This window comes from Salvia hispanica, chromosome 4 (genome assembly GCF_029641045.1).
Source record: "Salvia hispanica isolate PSC_SH4W2 chromosome 4, Shi_PSC_v1, whole genome shotgun sequence".
In the NCBI taxonomy this organism is placed as follows: domain Eukaryota; kingdom Viridiplantae; phylum Streptophyta; class Magnoliopsida; order Lamiales; family Lamiaceae; genus Salvia; species Salvia hispanica.
The window spans coordinates 9,584,971-9,605,287 of NC_142695.1; the positions used below are offsets into that span (position 1 = coordinate 9,584,971).

General features: G+C 34.1%; 2 protein-coding genes and 1 pseudogene across 4 annotated transcripts; 2 read left to right on the forward strand and 1 right to left on the reverse strand.

The window, feature by feature from the left end:
• The first annotated feature begins 13,320 nt into the window (after positions 1-13,320).
• CLH2 (chlorophyllase 2) lies at positions 13,321-14,786 on the forward strand. Of its 2 annotated transcripts, none has more exons than XM_048095198.2 (2): positions 13,321-13,655; positions 14,020-14,786. In XM_048095198.2, exons 1-2 carry the CDS (start codon positions 13,389-13,391, stop codon positions 14,695-14,697), a joined length of 945 nt encoding a protein of 314 aa, XP_047951155.1. In that variant the 5' UTR covers positions 13,321-13,388; the 3' UTR covers positions 14,698-14,786. The 2 variants fall into 2 exon arrangements, with proteins under 2 accessions (XP_047951155.1, XP_088925872.1); XM_089069746.1 differs by having other exon boundaries at positions 13,388-13,655; positions 14,036-14,786.
• A 613-nt stretch (positions 14,787-15,399) lies between these two features.
• LOC125196613 (EPIDERMAL PATTERNING FACTOR-like protein 4) lies at positions 15,400-16,209 on the reverse strand. The gene is made up of 2 exons (XM_048095203.2): positions 15,994-16,209; positions 15,400-15,741 (listed from the first exon to the last, which is right to left on the reverse strand). Exons 1-2 carry the CDS (start codon positions 16,100-16,102, stop codon positions 15,548-15,550), a joined length of 303 nt encoding a protein of 100 aa, XP_047951160.2. The 5' UTR covers positions 16,103-16,209; the 3' UTR covers positions 15,400-15,547.
• Positions 16,210-16,702: 493 nt separating this feature from the next.
• Positions 16,703-18,968, forward strand: LOC125194603 (acireductone dioxygenase 2-like; annotated as a pseudogene). The gene is made up of 6 exons (XR_016128651.1): positions 16,703-16,810; positions 17,626-17,737; positions 17,962-18,080; positions 18,131-18,245; positions 18,320-18,436; positions 18,508-18,968. The product of XR_016128651.1 is annotated as an acireductone dioxygenase 2-like (transcript).
• The last annotated feature ends 1,349 nt before the right edge of the window (positions 18,969-20,317 follow it).

A 20,317-nucleotide genomic window follows, 5' to 3' on the forward strand; every position in this document is an offset into this window, starting at 1 on the left:
GCGCCTCCACTCCTCCTTTTCCGCCTTCGATACAACCGAGAGCCTCTCATAGTCGGAGAGGGATTGGTGTAAGTTTTGTGTCTCACATATGTGACATGTGATAGAATCCTAAATAGATTTGGATTTTAGTATAATACATTATTTGGTATAAGACACATTTTACCCTAATTAATTGACTATCAATTAATTATTGTCACATATCAATTAATTAAATAATCATATTATATTTCTCCAAAGAGAATATATGTTCATATATATATATGTGCCGATTGATTGCCAATGATTGGAAAAGATTGATTACATAATCTTTTTATGGAATGAATATTCATTCCCTTGGCCATCAAGTAAAGAATCGTGCGTATATATCATTAAGATTTGATTGTGATCAATTGGTAATATTAATAGACGGAAGATTATATTCTTGGTCAATAAGAAACGTATTTACTAATTATTTTGGGCCTCTTTGATGGAAAGGGCTTTTAAGGTTTCATAATTAGGGTTTGTCCTCTCTCTGCCTATAAATACAAGTGTGGTGATCCCATCAAAACACACACATTACAGAGAACACATAAACGTGAGAAAGAGAGAGAAACAAATCATTGGAGTTGGAGTTGCGCCATACGCCGAAAGGAGTTCAAGGAAATCGTCTCCTCCTTCCTCAATCGCTTCCGCTATGGATCGCCAAGGTATATTTCGATCCTATTATGTTTATGGTTTTACGTGAAATACATGATGTTCGAAGATCTTGCTTTACTTATATTCAATTATGTCTTCTTGAATATATGATGATAAATTATGTCCAACATGTGGTATCAGAGCCAGGTTGAGAACTCATGTATTTTCGTATTATTGAAAAACCATAATGTTTGAATTTTAATTTAAATAAATTATTGATTAACTTGAGAATCATGTTTGTGTATATTTGGTTCTCGGTTTACAGCTTTCGGTATTTTTCTTCCGTCAAGAAATTTACGGAATAGTAATTCAAGTTGGTTGACTCAATTAGTTTATTACGTATGCAAATTTAATGAATCATATGACTACACGCTTATCAAATTGCACAATTATGTACTGATGGGATGTTATGTTAGAAAATTGTTTCTGCCTGAATATTTAATTTAATACCCATGATTTATGAATTGTGTATTGTTCGGCTGTTTTCATAGAAAATTTGTTTCAGCATGAATATTTGATTTTGTTCACATAATTTTGACTGGAATTATAGTTAATCTCTTTATCAGATTGTTTATTTTGTATGATTATACTTTAAAATATATTGTTTCCAAATTAATTCTATCTATGTATATGGAATAGATTTGGGTATATTGATTGTGTATATAATGTATGTAAATTGAGTTTGAATATATGTATTGGTGAATTGTTATTTCAATTAAATGTTTCATGATTATGAATCTACCGAGACGGTGGAATGAATGATTACATAATTCAATTCTCGTTTTAACATGTATTTTGATTATATTATGTTTATTTTGCAATCACCAAAGTGAGGCAAAATAAGGAGAGTCTATAATCAAATTCATATTAAAATTTGTTTAAGCAATTAATCTCTATATGTTCTTGATTATATTATGTTTATTTTATAATCACCAAAGTGAGGTAAAATAATAGTTTATAATCAAATTAAGTGAAAATCTGCTTAAACAATTAATCGCTATACATTATTGATTATATTATGTTTATTTTGCAATCACCAAAGTGAGGTAAAATGAGAAGAGTTTATAATCAAGTTAATATGAAAATCTATGTATGCAATTAATCATCAAGCTTGTTGTGGCTATTCATTATCTAAATAGTTTGTTTGTTATAAGGTCTAGATTCCCAAAGGAAATAGTCTTTGCAACATAATAAACACTTATGGAGTTAATAATTTAAACTGGTGTCGATTACCCAAAGGTAACGCCAATTTATTATTACTCAATTATTGAACTAAGATATGAATATTAAAAGCATGATTTTTATAATTGTATGAAGACTACCCAAAGGAGTTTTCATAATTGCCTCATGATATGGGTTTTCAAATTAATGTTCGTGTTATTATTCAAAGCTTTTATATGTGAGCATTCATTTCTTAATTGCTCTTATAATGTAAAAACATATATTTTGCTACTAGTATGTTTATCTCAAATTTTCCCGCACTTAATGGAACTAACTTCTTTGAATGGAAAGAGAAACTTAAGTTCACTCTTGAAGTAATGGACTAGGACCTAACACTGTTGAATGATAAACCAATTATTTTATGATCAAAGTAGTTGGCTGATTACCCATAATGCTAGGGAAAATCTAGCAGGACTAAGTTTACAATTCATTAGAATGTTTATTGCAAATAAAGTCTCTTAACAACTGACATTGCAAAAGAATGTTTGTAGAATGTTGAACATCGCTTCACAACTGCATATAACTCTCTTGCAGAAAAACTTATGAAGGATCTCATAAGCATGCAATATGATGACTATGTACGAGCATGTGATGAACATAAATAACATCTCTTCTAAGCTGGAAAAGTTAGGATTACAGGTGGATGAAGATTTCTTTGTCCAATTCATCCTAACTTCCTTACCTCCTTAATATAGACCATTCCAAATTGATTCACTATACAAGATTAGTGGACTCTTAAAGAATTGAGAAACGTATTGGTCTAGGAGAAGCATAAGATGAAGAAGTATGGAATGAGTGCATCTCATGCTCACATTGCAACCGAAGGGGCGTCTAAAGGATAATATTCATTCGAATTTATCATTCTTATGGCATAAAGGAACTGGATCATACTTCTAGTGAAAGAATTAAGAGGCTTATAAAGGATAATATTCATTCGAATTTAGACTTTACAAAGCATTACCGTTTGTGTGGATTGTATTAAGTGTAAACAAACCAAACACAATAGTAAAAATGCCACAAGAAGCAATGAGCTCCATAAAATTATACATACAAATATTTGCGGACCTTTTGATGTCTCGACTTTTGGTGGAGAAAAATATTTTATCACCTTTATTGATTATTTTTTTGCGTTATGAATTTATTTATTGCATGAAAAATCTCAGGCATAGTTGAACATTTTATGACTGAGGTTGAAAGGCAATTAAATAGAATGGTGAAAATTATTCGATCTAGAGGTGGTGAATTTTATGGTCGTACCACTAAAATAAGTCAATTACATGGACCTTTTGCCAAATACTTAGAAAAGCATGGCATTTATGCTTAATATACTATGCCAAGTACGTCTCAGCAGAATGATGTTGCTGAGAGACGAAACCGAACTCTCATGGAAATGGTTAGAAGTATGTTAATTCTACCTTACCCATATCGTTGTGAATTTATGCTCCTAGAACCGCTATTTATGTATTAAACTGAGTTTTTAGTAAGGTTGTACCAAAGACTCTCTTATGAACTTTGGACAGGTAGAAAACCCAGTTTGCAGTACCTTCATGTTTGGGGCTGTCTAGCGGAAACTAGAGTATACTCTTTGCAAGAAAAGAAATTGGATTTTGGACAGATAGTGGTTATTTTGTGGGTTACTAGAAAAATCCAAAGGGTATCAATTTTATTGTCCTAATGATAGCATGAGAATTATGGAAACTAGAAATATATGATTCTTTAAGAATGGTGAGATCAGTGGAGTTTTAACACTCATAATGCGGTCATTAATGAAATAAGGGTATAACCTTCTTCCCTCATTTCCTCAAGAATTAAGCGTGCCAAATATTGTTGAACAGCCTAACAATATTTGAATGACCAACCACTTAATGATGATGCCAAAGTCATTGAACATGGGTGTGGAAGAAGCATCTACAGAAGTGCCATTTCTGATGACTATGTGGCATATCTCCAAGAATCCGAATGTGATATAGGAATGAATACATAATGATCCAGTTTCATATTCACTAGCCATTAAGTGTAATAATTCTAATAAATGGATTGATGCATGATAGATGAGTTAAAATCTATGGATTAAAGTCTGGGACCTTGTTGAATTACCCGATAAACAAAAGTGTATTAGGTGTAATTGGGTCCTCAAGACCAAATTCGACATAAATGGTTTAATCTAACGATTTTAAGCCAGACTTGTTGCCAAAGGTTATACTCAGAAAAGATAGCATTAATTATAAAGAGACTTTCTCAAGTATCAAAGGACTCACTTAGAATCATTTTGGCACTTGTAATCATTTTGGCACTTGTAGCCCATTTCGACTTGGAACTACATCAAATGGATGTGAAAAACTGCTTTTCTAAATGGCGATTTGTAAGAAGAAGTCTACATGAAACAACCTGAAGACTTCATTAAGAAATGGAATGAAATTTTTAGTCTGCAAACTTAAGACATCAATTTATGGACTGAAACAAGCTTCTCGACAATGGTATTTTAAATTCCATGACACTATTACTGCTTTTGGTTTTAAAGAAAACACTGTTGATCGGTGTATATACCTCAAGGTTAGTGGGAGCAAGTTCATATTTTTGGTTTTGTATGTTGATGATATATTGCTTGCGAATAGTGACATTGGATTACTACATGACACTAAAATTATCTCTTTGAAAATTTCAACATAAAAGATATGTGTGAGACATCCTATGTCATAGGATAGAAATATCTTGTGATCAATCACGTGGACTCTTGGATTGTCTCATAAAAGCTACATAGATCGAATCTTTTAGAGAGATACGGCATGAGTGCATGTTCTCCAAGTGTTGTTCCAATTCATAAAGGTGACAAATTCAGTTTGAATCAATGTCCAAAAACTGAATTAGAACGTAAGATGAAAAATATTCCTTATACATTTATCGTGGGAAGTTTGATGTATGCTTAAGTCTGTACTAGACCAGACATCAACTTTGCAGTTGGAATGTTAGGCCGTTACCAAAGTAACCCTGGTTTTGAACATTGGAGAACTGCAAAGATAATAATGAGATACTTAAAGGGAACAAAAGATTTTATGCTCACATTACGGAAATCTGATCAACTAGAAATTATTGGATTTCCATTAAAGCTAAATTTATGGTTTGCTTTGAAGCATTAATGATTGCAAAATTTTATTTCAGGGCTTGGTATTGTCTCCTCAATATCCAAGCCGTTGAAATTATATTTTGATGATAGTGCAATCGTATATTTCTGTAAGTATGACAAGTATTCAAGGAGCTAAACACATGGAATTAAAGTTTCTTGTCGTGAAAGATAAAGTTTGGGAACAAAGAATATCTATAGAATGTATAAGCACGCAGCTTATAGTTGCTGATCCATTGACTAAGGTGTTACCGCTTAAGACATTTATGGAATAAGTTAACATAATGGGTCTTGGGTATGGAAACGTCTAATTCTTTATGTTTCCATGTTGGTTCAGACACTTAAGTTATAGATATTTTGAATTCAATAAAGTTGTTTCTACTTTTCCTGCATATACTTATTATTTGATATGCATATGTACGTTTTTAGTATTAATGCAGGAGGTCTTGAAATAAGACAATTACGGACGCGGTGTCACTTATAGATTATATTAGAGTGGATATTGGTGATGTGGTACATGGAAGGAACTATATCGATTGAATGATATACGCCCGCCATGACCCGCATTAGTAGTCTCTCTAATATAATACTTATGTTTGCCAATAATGAAAGTATTTATAAAGTTCAATATTATGCGCGTCTTATGATTATTATGTCTATTTTACCGTGACTCTGTCAAGTGTGACAAGTGGGAGAATAGAAAGCTTTGTGTCCCACATGTTCGCCAAGTGGGAGAATGTAAGTTTTGTGTCTCACATATGTGACATGTGATAGAATCCTAAATAGATTTGGATTTTAGTATAATACATTATTTGGTATAAGACACATTTTACCCTAATTAATTGACTATCAATTAATTATTGTCACATATCAATTAATTAAATAATCATATTATATTTCTCCAAAGAGAATATATGTTCATATATATATATATATATATATATATATATATATGTGCCTATTGATTGCCAATGATTGGAAAAGATTGATTACATAATCTTTTTATGGAATGAATATTCATTCCCTTGGCCATCAAGTAAAGAATCGTTCGTATATATCATTAAGATTTGATTGTGATCAATTGGTAATATTAATAGACGGAAGATTATATTCTTGGTCAATAAGAAACGTATTTACTAATTATTTTGGGCCTCTTTGATGGAAAGGGCTTTTAAGGTTTCATAATTAGGGTTTGTCCTCTCTCTGCCTATAAATACAAGTGTGGTGATCCCATCAAAACACACACATTACAGAGAACACATAAACGTGAGAAAGAGAGAGAAACAAATCCTTGGAGTTGGAGTTGCGCCATACGCCGAAAGGAGTTCAAGGAAATCGTCTCCTCCTTCCTCAATCACTTCCGCTATGGATCGCCAAGGTATATTTCGATCCTATTATGTTTATGGTTTTACGTGAAATACATGATGTTCGAAGATCTTGCTTTACTTATATTCAATTATGTCTTCTTGAATATATGATGATAAATTATGTCCAACAATTGGGAGAGAATACTCAGCGCTACCTATTAGGCTTTGCGCCAGGGCAGGGGTGGGAAGCTTCCAGAATGTTGCGGCGGAGAATATGACGGCGCAAGCGGCTGCTTTTAGGTGAGGAAGGAAGGGGTTTGGTGGATTGGTTGAGGAGGTGGAGGCGGCTTTGATAGCGAATTTTTTCTTGTGTGAGGAGAGGATGGGGGCTGGGAGGAGAATGCGGGTGGTAGCGGAGCCCACCGGCGGCACAAATAGAGGGGCGGTGATTGAGAGATTGGACTTCATTTTAGTTTTGAAGATGAATTTAATTGACCATGCGTAGTTTGCATTTAAAGAGTAGTACTCCTTCCGTCCCGGCTAAAATGACACATTGCTTAGCCGGCACGGTGTTTAAGAACTTATTGGTTAAAGTGTTTAATTGGAGAGAGAGAATGTGTGTCTAAGTATTAAAGTAGAAAGATAAAGAAAGATGGATATTTTAATAGGAGTGAGAAAAAGTGGTTGAGTGTATTAATTGGAGAGAGAAACTTACCAAAAAACGAAATGTGTCATCTTAGTTGGGACAAACTAAAAACGAAAATGTGTCATCTTAAGCGGGACGGAGGGAGTAGTATTCAACCGTCACGGAAAGTGCTCAATCTTAATTAATTCTGTTATAATATGGGGCGATATATTGGATCTCTTTTGCGATTATTTAATTAATTCTGTTATGATATGGAGCGAGATAAATAAACTTAAATCATGCTTTTGAAATTAATTCTGTTGAAATTAATTCTGACATGGAGCGAGATAAATAAACTTAAATCATGCTTTTAAAAAATTTCAAAGATACGGAGTATTCATTCTTGTCATCTCAATTTAATACTATTATTTAGAAAAAAATAGCAATTTAGTGAATTAATTTATGATATTAATTAACGCGTACACTACCCAACTAAATCACTATATATAATTGTAAAATAATTTGCACTTAATTAGCAATAGTATATTTTTTAAATAAATTGCATTAGTTTATTTAATACTTTTATAGTCTAATTTTTAGTTTTTTCTATTGTTCATTGTGCTGTTCTTTCCTAGTTTGTTCTTTTTATGTTAAATCTTTTAAAATATTTATCAATGCAATAGCATGAAATCATTTATTTAATATATGGAATTTTTTTTAAAAATTAAATATGTTTCTTATTCAGATTTATTACTCAATGTCCCGGGAAACAACTTCACAAAGCCCGGAAGGGATCACCTCCTACATTATATTCTACATTTGCTAATACACCATTTTAAAGTGGACATGTGGAACCCATAATTATGGTAGAATCTATTTTCAATACAACCTCTCCCATATTTCCTCCATTTACCATTTTTAATCTAAATGTGTTAACTCTTTTTATAAATAATTGTAGTAGTTAATTAACGTTTCTATATTTTTAATTACGAAGTGAATTATGCTTATTACGAGACCAGTTTATGAATTATGAATCTATTTAAACCTAATTAATTAGGCACACAATGTCTTTCTATAATCTTAGCAAATACACTTGTTTATACACGAATGTGTTCTTCTTTGCAAAGAAAATAATGTGAAAAGTTATGATATATATATATATATAGGGGTGCGTTAAAATGACAACACTCTTAAAATGACAATGTGACAACACGCTAAACTGCAATATTATATATGCTAGACTGCAATAGTATAAACGCTAGACTGCAATCTATAGATTGCAGTCTAGCGTATTGGATATTGCAGTCGGGAAAAGTTGCAGTCTAGTGTATTGGATATTGCAGTCCGTGAAAATTTATCCTTGAGCAATTTTTATGATTGCCACATGGCAGCTTATTATTCGTCTACATGTACAAATGATTGGCTAGGAATGGTGGTATGGTGTTACTTTAAGAGGTGTTGTCATTTTAACACAATCCTATATATATATATATATATATATATATATAGGGTAGTGATAAAATGCAAACCCATATATTGTACAAACTCCAAACTTTTTCAACACAATATCAATATAATGTCAACACAGTATAAAATTTCAAGATTCTGATATCAACACAATGTCAACACAATTTCAACACAACATCAACCGTTGACATTGTGTTGACATTTTTTGTTGCTATTATTTCATGATCTGTTGATATTTTCTAACGGTCCAGATCAAAGTTTGGAGTTTGTACAATATTTAGAGTTTGCATTTGATCACGTACCTATATATATATATATATATAGGGGTGCATTAAGGTCCTTACACCCCCTTAGTCTTAAACATAACACCAATATAAGCCCTTGGATTACTGATTTTAATGGTTGTGATTGAAAACATCCGTCCTACATTAATACATTTTTTAGCTACATTACATGGGTAAAATGGGAAGCACACAAATTCAAGCATCAGTTTTAAACTACATGTCCATAATTTTCGCCATCTAATTAAAACTGCGGATTCATATCTCTCTCTCTCTCTCACCATCATATCACCATTGCATCCCCCAATTCTCTCTCGTCAAAAACCCTTCCAACCCCATTCTTCTACCCCAAAATCTCATAAAAACCCTAATCTTCAACATTTGAAACCGCCGCCGAACCAGTTGCTGCAAATCGAAGCCGTGTAGTGTAATTGGTCGAGTTGGTGAGTCGATTGAACCATACGGTTTACTGTTTAACGATCTAAAGACGAACGCGAACAAGGTTAGTCGATCCGACGGAGTTTCGGTCATTGTTTCGCGAAATCATCCATAGACTTTAGGTTTCCGTTGTGATGGAAGTTTATGGTTGTTTGGTTTTCAATTTGGGTTATGTAAATCAGTGAATTTCAGTATTTTTTAGTCGTTGTATGGTTTTTTTTCTTGGTTTCGTTTTTTATGGTTGTTTTTCGAAATATATTTGATTATTTTGTCGTATTTGTTTGCATCACTGGTTATTTTATCTGGAATGTGTATTGTGTTCACCGGCAATGGTTTCTAGCAACATATCTCTACAACTGCTACATCATTGAACTATTCGTACATTATCTCATTCATGTTTACATCATTTCACTGGTAAACTACATTATTTGGGTTTACAATATTCCATTGATTAGGTACATTATTTGTAAAATTGACATTTGAAATGGTTGATTACAAACAACTTGGCTTCTGACTTGTCTCTGTATCGGCTACATTATTTAACTGTTTTTGTTACATTATTCATGTAGACCTCTTAACACGAATTTTTTTTGAGACAATGGTGAACATTGCACGAAAAGAATTGTTACATTATTTAACTGTTTTTGTACATTGCACATTAATGATGCTGTGTTACATTATTTCTAAATCAGTTAGTGAACAATGTTCTATATTACTGTTGTTTTAGCAATGAATGTTATGCTACATTAATGCTATGATTTGTTACATTTGCGATGCTTACATTAATTTACCAAAATATTACATTATTCAGATTTTAAGAGTGAAAATTTATATTATTAAATGATGTACTTGCTTTGGTTGTGCTTGTACATTTTTTCCACTTATATTTTACATTATCTGGTTACATTTTCCACTTATATTCTACATTTTCCACTTATATTCTACATTATCTGGTTTTATTTTGCCGTTCACATTTTTTCCACTTATATTCTACATTAGCAGGCAGCGGCGGACTTCAATAAAGACATTCTCTTTCATTTATACACCAATCTAGGGAGGAAATGACTGCAGATGGGGAGACTGAGCATGTTGCCGCGTCAAAGTGTTTACATTGTTTATAATATTTATGTTTTAATGTACAATTTGACTTTTGTACATTAATGATAACATTGTGTGCATTATACAATTATACATTATTTATTGTATGAATAGTACATTAATTTTATACAAACGCGTACATTATTTATTAAGTATGTTGGTAATGTACATATAGGGAACAATAATGTAACGCATTATGACATAGTAATGTGCCATTGTAATAGAACAATTGGAAGAAGTGCATACAAGTCATAAATAATGTAGTTTCACTTAGAAAGAATGTATGAAAACTCATAAATAATATAGTTATTCACTGCCTAAACGAATGACGTACATAAAATACATAACTAATGTAGTGATTCACTAGTGAATAATGATCGAAAAATCATTAATAATATAATCATTCAGTAGTAAACAATGTAGATGTCAAAGCAGCTATTAGAAACAATATGTTTGGAAAACAAACTAAAAAAATATCAAGATTTCTTCTTGTCATGATTATCTATGTTATGAAATCCAAAAAACAAAAAAAAAAAACCGAAATTCAATGGATGTGGTGGTACTATACCCTAGCCCCATGGGTTGCTAAACCCAAGGGGAATGATTCAAACTTCCTACCCTTGGTGATGGTTTTGTTTGTGAGTGGGTACTACAACCTAACCCCATGGGTTGCTAAACCCAAGCGGAATGATTCAAACTTCTTACCCTTAACTCCCGGTCTTTGTCAAAGTTGTGTCACTGAATCTGTACTACAACTTAGCCCCTTGGACTACTAAACCCTAGGGGGAAGGTATTAACTTCCGGCACAAACATAACTACACGGAAAACTATTACCTCATTACAGGAGGTATTCCTACATTACATAACCAAAACCGTACATTATATTTTGGAAAAAAAAGAATGCCACCCACTACTATAAAAAAAACGCAAATTATACAAAGTTTTGATAAAAAAAAATGCAAAACCCAATTTCTACATCAACTAACTAAAATAGTACATTAACTTATCGAAAATTACAAGTGGCCCCAGAAAACCCTTTAAAAACGACTCCACGTTAACTAACCAAATTAGTACATTAACTTAACAAAAATTTGGAAGTGGCCTCGGAAAACTCTTAAAAAGTTACTATACATTAACTAACCACAATAGTACATTGTTTCACTGGAAATCTCTTAAAAAATGCAATACATAACATGAAAATCGCAACTTCTACATCAAATCACAAAATGTTTTAAGCCCAAAATGTTCAAAAATTATACAAAAATCAAACAATACACATAGATCTAGAATTCATCTAAATTGAGTATTTGTAAATTACAAATCTACATTGCCTTCTTCCATCGTTGATCGAGTTGGTCGAGTTTCTGTACGTGTAAGAATATAAAAAATAACAATTCGTCGTATGAACTTTGCTGAGTTTGTGTAGCGGAATCGATGTATATATCTACTTTTGCTGAGTTTCTGTAGGTAGGCAATTAAGAAAGGAAATAATATCAAATAAAATCAATAATAAAACACACGTCCATATGGAAAATGAGATAATCAAGGGAGTGCATAACCGTTGCATTTGGCATCTCCCTAAACTAACCTTTTCAAATATTTTTAATAATTATTTTAATTACACATGGCATGAAAATCGGCCATTAGATGGCAAAAATCAATGGCTTGTAATTTGTTTTATGTTTTACAAATATTTGTTGTAAGGACCTGAATACATCCCTATATATATATATATATATATTCTAAACAACTTAAAGCACATGAACTTTAGAGGTAAAAATAATCACAACAAAATTTTAATTTTTGAATAAGCCATGCAATATTTGTTATTTTTATAGGAATCATTTATATCGCAGAATTTGTTTCAATAAAATATGAAAAATTAAGAAAATAATAAAAGAAAAATTATTTTGAAACAATCACTAAAAACTTATATTGCTATTTTATATTTTAAAATTATCAAAATACTTATATTATACATCATCGGTATTTAGCATGTGGTATATCATAACTATAAAATCATGGAGAATAAATCATTTGGCTTAAGCAGAAATCTTAATAATAAATTCGTTCAGAATAAATAGCAATATGATATTATTAGTATTTTTTTAAAAATGAGATAACACAATTACTTTGATTAAAATAGTAGAAATAGAAAACAAAGAAGAGAGAGTCACGGAAAGGCTAAAAAGATTATGTTAGAAATAGATTTTCTTCCCTTCAATATAAATCCACATGTCTAATTACAGTGGTATATTAGCAAATGTAGTATATAGTGTTGGAGGTGATCCTAGCAAATGTAGTATATAGTGTTGGAGGTGATCCAATCTGCACAAAGCCACTTCAATTATGTTAGTATTCCTCCGTTCACCATTTAAAGAGTCATTTTGACTGAGCACAAGTTTTAAAAAAAAATGACTTTTGATGAAGAAAAAGTAAAAGGAAAAAATGAATGAATTTAAAATATTTGTTTTATATTGAATTTTGAGTGTATAAAGTTAATGGAATATGCGCACACAGATTAAAAGTGAAATAAAATAAAATAGCAAAGTTGTTCTTTAAATAGAGAACCGTGAGAATAAAAATATTATTCTTTAAAAGGTGGAGAGAATAAAAGTTTTCTTTAAAATAAACGATACTATAGGTTTACGAAGTTCTGGAAGTTTCTAAACCTTTAATAAAAGTTCACAAACAATTCATTCATACTAAAGATCTGGAAGTTCTCTGTCGAACCGGGCTTTACTCTACTAGGCTGGTAGAATATTTCTTATTTTGATTTGCTAAATCCAATTGTAAATTGGGTTGGGCCCATCGCTCTCTAGGTATGCTCCAAAATATGATTACATAGTTTTAAATGTGTGAATAGTGCAAAGAATAAAATAAAATTAAGAAAAAATCTTTCTATAAGCCGTCTAGATATTATCAGTAACAAGTGGAAAAGCAACATTAAAACTTCACATCTCACAACTCCCAAATATCATCTCACAAAATTCCATGCTTTCACACTATATCCCAACTAGTGAGGTTTTAAGGGCCACACAAATTTCAACTTTTTTCTTATCCCTTTCAAAAGATAAAAGAAAAAAAAAAAGTTCACAAGATAGAAACACATTCATAGGTAGGAAGAAAGGTAAGGCTGAAGAATTGCCATAGTCATGAGTCCTTCAACTACTATTCCTTCCACAAATGTTTTTGAGATTGGAAATTACACCACTACATTAATAAAAGCTGAGCCAAACGTATGCAATAGAAATAAGAATAGAAATAATAGCCCTCCAAAACCAGTGTTGATATGCAGCCCCATAGAAGAAGGTGTTTTCCCAGTGTTATTGTTCCTTCATGGCTATCTTCTCTACAACTCTTTCTACTCTCTCCTTCTCCAACACATAGCATCCCATGGTTTCATCGTCGTTGCACCGCAGGTTAGTTATATATAACACATTCTTTTGCTTCTTAATTTATCTTATTTTGATACTTAAATTCCTTCCTATATGAGATTTAGTTTTGTTGGCTTTGATGATATTTGTTTCTTGTAGAAGTTGTTACTTCCTAATATTTGTTTTTTAATCAATGGAAATGAATGTACTTAAATGTCTAAATTAATTTGTATGGAAATTATAAAATCAATCAAATTGTAACAGGATAATGTTGATTGTAAGCATGAGACTTGAAGATTATACTAATTGAGGATTTTTTACTTCCAACATTGAAGTTTGTAGGACAATATCTTTCACCAACTAAAGCATGTCATGACATGTTCATTTTTTTTGTTTCAATTTGCACAAGTTATACTTGATAGCAGGATCAGATGCAAATGGAGAAATTAAGACAACTGCAGAAATAACCAATTGGTTGGCCCTAGGATTAGGGCAAGTTCTACCACCAGAAGTGAAGGCAGATTTGGGTAAATTAGGACTAGCTGGACATAGTCGAGGAGGAAAAGTTGCATTCGCATTTGCTCTAACAAAATCAACTTCCCTAAAGTTCTCAGCCCTAATTGGCATTGACCCGGTCGATGGAAGCGACGTTGGGAAGCAAACTCCCCCACCCGTCCTCACCTACGTCCCGCATTCCTTTGATCTGGATGGCACTGCGGTGCTAGTGGTGGGGGCGGGACTGGGGGAGGTGCCGCGGAATCCGCTTTTTCCGCCGTGTGCTCCAAAAGGAGTGAATCACAAATACTTCTACAGTGAGTGTTGCAAGCCAGCTTACTACTGCGTGGCCAAGGACTACGGCCACCTTGACATGCTCGACGATGATACTAAAGGGATACGGGGCAGGCCGACATATTGTGTGTGCAAGAATGGGGAGTCTAGGGGCCCAATGAGGATATTTGTTGGGGGCATTTTGGTGGCATTTTTGAAAGCTTATTTGGAAGATGATGAGAGCGAACTTGTTGCAATAAGAGAAGGGTATGATGAAAAGGTTCCTATTCAGCTTTCAACATTCGAATTTCAAGTCTAGCTCAGTTTAAGAGTTAGCATATGTACTAGTAATAAAGAGACAATTCAAAATGTGAAATGTAGTTTGCAGGAATTTATGTTGCCTTTTAACCACTTTCTGGTTAAGAATTTGTGTAGCTTTACCATTTTACTCCCTCCGTCCCCGATTAGAAGTAGCACTTTGACCGGGCACGGATTTTAAGAAATGTAAAGAAAAGTTGGTTGAAAAAGTTAGTAGAATGTGAGACCCATTTTTTTATATTAGTTTTATAATAAAATGTGAGTGAAATGGGTTAGTAGAATGTGGGACCTACTTATCATTTATGGTAAAAATAAAGTGCTACTCTTAATCGAGGACGGACCGAAATGGAAAAGTGCTCCTCTTATTCGGGGGGACGGGGGAAGTATGTTTTTTCTGCAAGAAGAGAAACGGCAACATGAATTATGGTTTCTTTTTAATAGAGTCCATCTTTTTACTTCCTTCTGTCCCAGAACAGATATCCTAGTTGGCTAGCTGTATATTAACACTAAAATAACCCGTTACAAAAATGACTGTAATTACAATTATTACAAGAAGAAAGAAACACTCACAGTTAAAAGAGAAAAAAACCAGAAATTATATTCCCAATGCTCTTTTACTAACACTTACTAAAGCGAGAAAAAATAAAGAAGCAGCAATTACAAGTATTACAAAAAAAGAATAAAATAAACAACAGATAACAGATTGAACTAAAATCTATGCAGATTGTGAGACGGACCAAATTCCAACATCATATTCATTCTGTCATCCAAACAATTCTTCTTGTATTTGTTTCATATGTACACTACAAATTAAACTAGCAAGTTCTTCTAAAAAACGAAAAAGAAAAAACCTAAGGCATGAAAAGGTTGTTTCCACAGTTGCATCTCCACGCCTCTGGATAGTACTCCAACGGCATCCTTATCCCCGGCTGAATCGACACGTGCACCGCCTTGCACGGTGCACAACTCCCGCATTTCGATCTGCACGACGGCGGTGACGATCCCAGTCCTCCTAGCCGCCGCCGCTCCATCACCGCCCTCTCACCTGCGGATTAAACCGATCATTGTTTAATTTGGAAAGTTTAGAAATAGGCCCCATAAAGGAGTCGGGGGTTTTCCAACATGCATATACGGGCTACTCACCCCTTAAAAGGCCTCATAAAAGGAGGATTATCTAAAAATATATAAACGAGACAGAATCATCAACAAGTCAATACGAGACAAGAATGAGAGTTTGTTAAATACTAATGAGACTACTTATTTTTATATCTAGGTAACATTCTAGAAAAATATTTACTTAATTGGCGAGCTGGGTTGAAGCCTAGAGCTGAAACGGAGGAGAGAAGGGCAAAAAGAGCAAGGGTGGCGAAGGAGAGGACTAGCTGCCGGCGGCGGAATACGGCCATTGCCGGAGTTTGTGGCGATGCAGAATATGAGAGAGAATGTTTGAATGAAGAATTATTGTGAATGAGAGTGACAGTGAGAATAAAAATATGTAGTACTAGTACAGTAGTGGGAGAATAGGAAATGTATTATTGGTGGAATGGAATGAGAGAGCGTTGCGTGCGATTGAGTCCAAGTCAAAGAGACATCTTATTACCTAAACTGAAAGGTTGTGAATGAATAGGTATGGAGATAGGACCTTCTGCTGTTTACTAAACTTCACATCACCCTGCAACCAGCCTACCACACCATTTCTACCTGTCTTCTTATTATGAGTGGAGAGATTATTGTTGAGGCTAACATAATCGTTTTGTTAATAATAATAATAATAATGATTTGTTTATCTAGTTTGTAAGGAAAACCGCAGGTAACATGCCACAAAATTGTTGGACCATTAAAAAGTTAATTCAAAATCAAATAATACTTCAAATTACTATTCGCCCTTGCACACAATTCACAAATTCACAATTGCGTAAACATTTAGTAATCGAATTTGATCTCACTGCTTCAATGACCGAAACGCCCCCAATGACTTGGGTCCATTCAATTAACTTAGACTCATCAAATGGGTATCTTAGTCCTTATAGCAGGAATTTCAAAACATAAATTCCAATTTAGGCGTTTCCGCAAAGCTGATTTTCGTGAGAGAGATAATGGCTTCTCTAATCACGGTATGAACTTTCTTAAGTTATATCGTTTCAAAATCTGTAATCTTCCGCGCTTGTGATTACTAAGTATTAATTAAAATTGCATCTTTTTTGCTTTTATTTGTTTGGATGTTGTGTTTGGAGAATGTAATTATATGTTCCAGGAGAAATACTCAGTTGCTAGATTAACGAGTTTGTCAAGAACCTTGTCAAAAATAAGAATTGGAGAATGATAATTTCGCGAATCCATAATCTCCAGCGAACGAGTTTTGGGTTGTTGCATTTCCAATCTGTGTAAAATGCTCCAATCCTTGACTATCTAGCTTGCTCCTTTGGGAGGACTTGCAAATACATATGTTCGAATCAGTTTCAAATGAACTTTTAATTCAATCTATTTGAGCGTGTAAAGAGCAAGAAGTTCTCAACTTATGAAAACATGTTCTTTGTTTCATTGTATTACTGGATACAATTGTAATGAAAAGAGAACAGTACATCCTATTCAGTTTCTGGTGTTATGCTACTTATTACATACGGAGTATTTACATACACTTACTGCTTCAAAGAATAGCTCTCTTCTATTGTCTATCTAGTGTTTTGCATACATCTATATACATGTAGAGTTTTGTTTGTTTCTACTTCATGTCATTTATTACTTTATTTTCCTGGTTTGCTTAGAGCCTTAGAGTTGTCGATTAACTGGTAGTTTCTGTCAGTAAGGTAATATTGTGACTTGTTATCTTCTTTTCATTGCTATTGTGATTTCCCCTCTACTAAGTGGATTGTATGTGAAGACCAAAAAGAGTAGAAATTACAAAGTCAATCCAAGCTATTTGAAGCAGGATCCGAGGGAAGAGCTTATTCAGGCATGGTACATGGATGACAGTGATGAAGACCAGAGGCTTCCTCATCATACAAATCCACAACAATTTGTGTCCTTCGACAAACTTGATGGTATTCAGTCTTTGCATTTCCCTACTGTATAAGTAGATTTAATAGCTAACTTGCGTGACAACAACCTCGTCCTCCTAGAGCTTGTTCAATCTTACCTAGTTTTATCTAGTAGGTTTTATTGTTAAGGCATATTTTAAATCTTAGTCTGTAGGCTGCACATTCTGTTTTACCCGCTTTCTCATTTTTTTTCAGCTTCTAAGATGAGTTGCGTTGTCATTTTTCAGAGCTAGGTGTGCTTAGCTGAAGGCTTGATGCTGATAATTATGAAACTGACCCAGAGTTGAACAAAATTCGCAGAGACCGTGGATATTCTTATAGTTTCAACTCATGTTCTACATAGATAGTTAATTGCTCTCTGTTTAACATTAGCATAACGGAATACAATTTGCTTAGGATTTTTGTGAAGTTTGCCCCGAAAAGCTGCCAAATTATGAAGAGAAAATCAAGAACTTCTATGAAGAACATCTTCACACTGATGAGGAGATCCGCCATTGTGTTGCTGGAAGCGGTAAATATTGTGTTCGACTTACTGTATGCTATTGGACGACCATAGTGCCTAATAGCAGTTTCTTGGTCATGAAGGTTATTTTGATGTGCGATGAAGCTTGGATCCGCATCTGGGTTAAGAAAGGGGCAATGATTGTTCTTCCAGCTGGAATTTATCACGGCTTTACACTTGATTCAGACAATTACATCAAGGTAGGTTCAGAATAACAGTTACCACTACTTTGTTTTAACCTCTATCACTAGCATCACTTGAATGTATGCAGGCAATGCGGCTATTTATTGGTGATCCTGTATGGACTCCTTTTAATCGTCCTCACGACCATCTCCCTGTGCCTTTTCCCCCATTTATCAGTATATCCTAGATTATGATAACCATTTGCACGAAATATTAGCAATTCCGCCTATATTATCTGCAGGCAAGAATATGTTGATAGCTTTGTGAACAAGGCCGGCGGTGGTCCAGCAGTCAATGCTGCAGCTTAAAACGCTTGTTTTCATACTGTTTGAAACCTCAATGTGTGGTTGCATTGGAATCGCTTTCATGTAATATAATGAGCTCGAAATAAACAGGTGTTACGAGGCTATATGGATGCTCGAGTGAACAATTCTTGATAGGATATGGATGCTACTTTTGAAGTGAACTCTTATTGTGTGTTTCGCAATATCTACAATATGTAACGTTACATCATGTGGTTTTTGGTTATGAAGGTTGCTTTTTGATGTATGTTGTGGACTTGCCACCCGGTCCTCTGTTCTTGCTACTTAACACAACATTGTTGTAAATAATTGCTCCCTCCATCCCTATGCAGTTGAGATATTTCTTTTGGGCACTCATTCTGAGAAAATGATAAATAAATAGTTAAAATAGAAATAGAATAAAGTAAGGAAGAGAATAATATAGAGAAAACTCTCTTTATATTACTTTTTCTTATTATACTATTTTTCCACTTTAATTATTTATTATTATCATTTATTAAAATGAATGCAAAAAGAAAACGATCCAGCAACGACGAATGGAGTGAGTATTAAAAAATGCCCAAAGCATTACATGTGCTAGCTCTGTCCCTCCTTCGAGGTTTGCTTAGACTCAAATTACTAAAGTTTTTTCAAATGTTGATATATTTAGTAATATTCAGAAACTATAGACCAATATTTTTTATTTTAATTCATCATTTTAGCAGTATTTGTTTGGTTCAAGGTTTTATTTCTAGTAGTCACAAACCTTCCATTTGTGTTTCTTCTCCTTTTTGATGGAATGGATTCTACATGGCTCCTCGTTCCAAATGAGATTATCGTTTCCCCAATTGTGCTTAGAGCATCCAAAATGGTGATAGCATAGCCATAAGCTTCCACAAACTCCTTCTGCCACATCATCAGCAGTAAAATTCTTCCTGCCACATCATCAGGACAAATAACTGGACAAGCAATAGGCTAGCCACAATAATCAAAATTAAAAAAACAACTAAATTTACGGAATTAAATACAAAATACGGAATTAAATTTACGACACATATACGGAAAAATTCATTAATTTTTTTTAAGTACATTAATTTAAAAAAATTACATAATAAAAAAAATCGAGCTTCCACACACGAGCCCCCGCCCCACTCTACTCCTCGTCATCGTCGCCGCCGTCCCTGCCGCCACCCGGCCCCCGGGACCCCCAAACCTGCGGCATCTAAGCACCCCCTTTCCCTTCCTCTTCTTCTTCGGTGCGCCCCGGCCTCGGCCCCGCCCTACTCCCCCTGTTTGAACGGGAGTGTTCGCCTCCTCGAGATCTATCCCCAGCTCCTCTAAAGAGAAAGTCTTTACCCCAGTGTACCGCGTCTCCGTTGGGGTCGATGTGTGCGAAGAAGCAGTAAAAAAATCAAGACTGGGGCGATAGACATTGTCTCCCCCGGCGTCCCCTGCATCACGGGCTGCTCCCCCCGGCTGCCACCCCGGCATCATCTGCATCTCGGCTCCCAACCCAGGTATCATCTGCATCCCAGGTTGCATCCCCGGTACCCCCTACCCGCCGCCCTGCGGCATCATCTGCATCCCCCCAGATGCCATAGTACCCTCGGCTGCCAT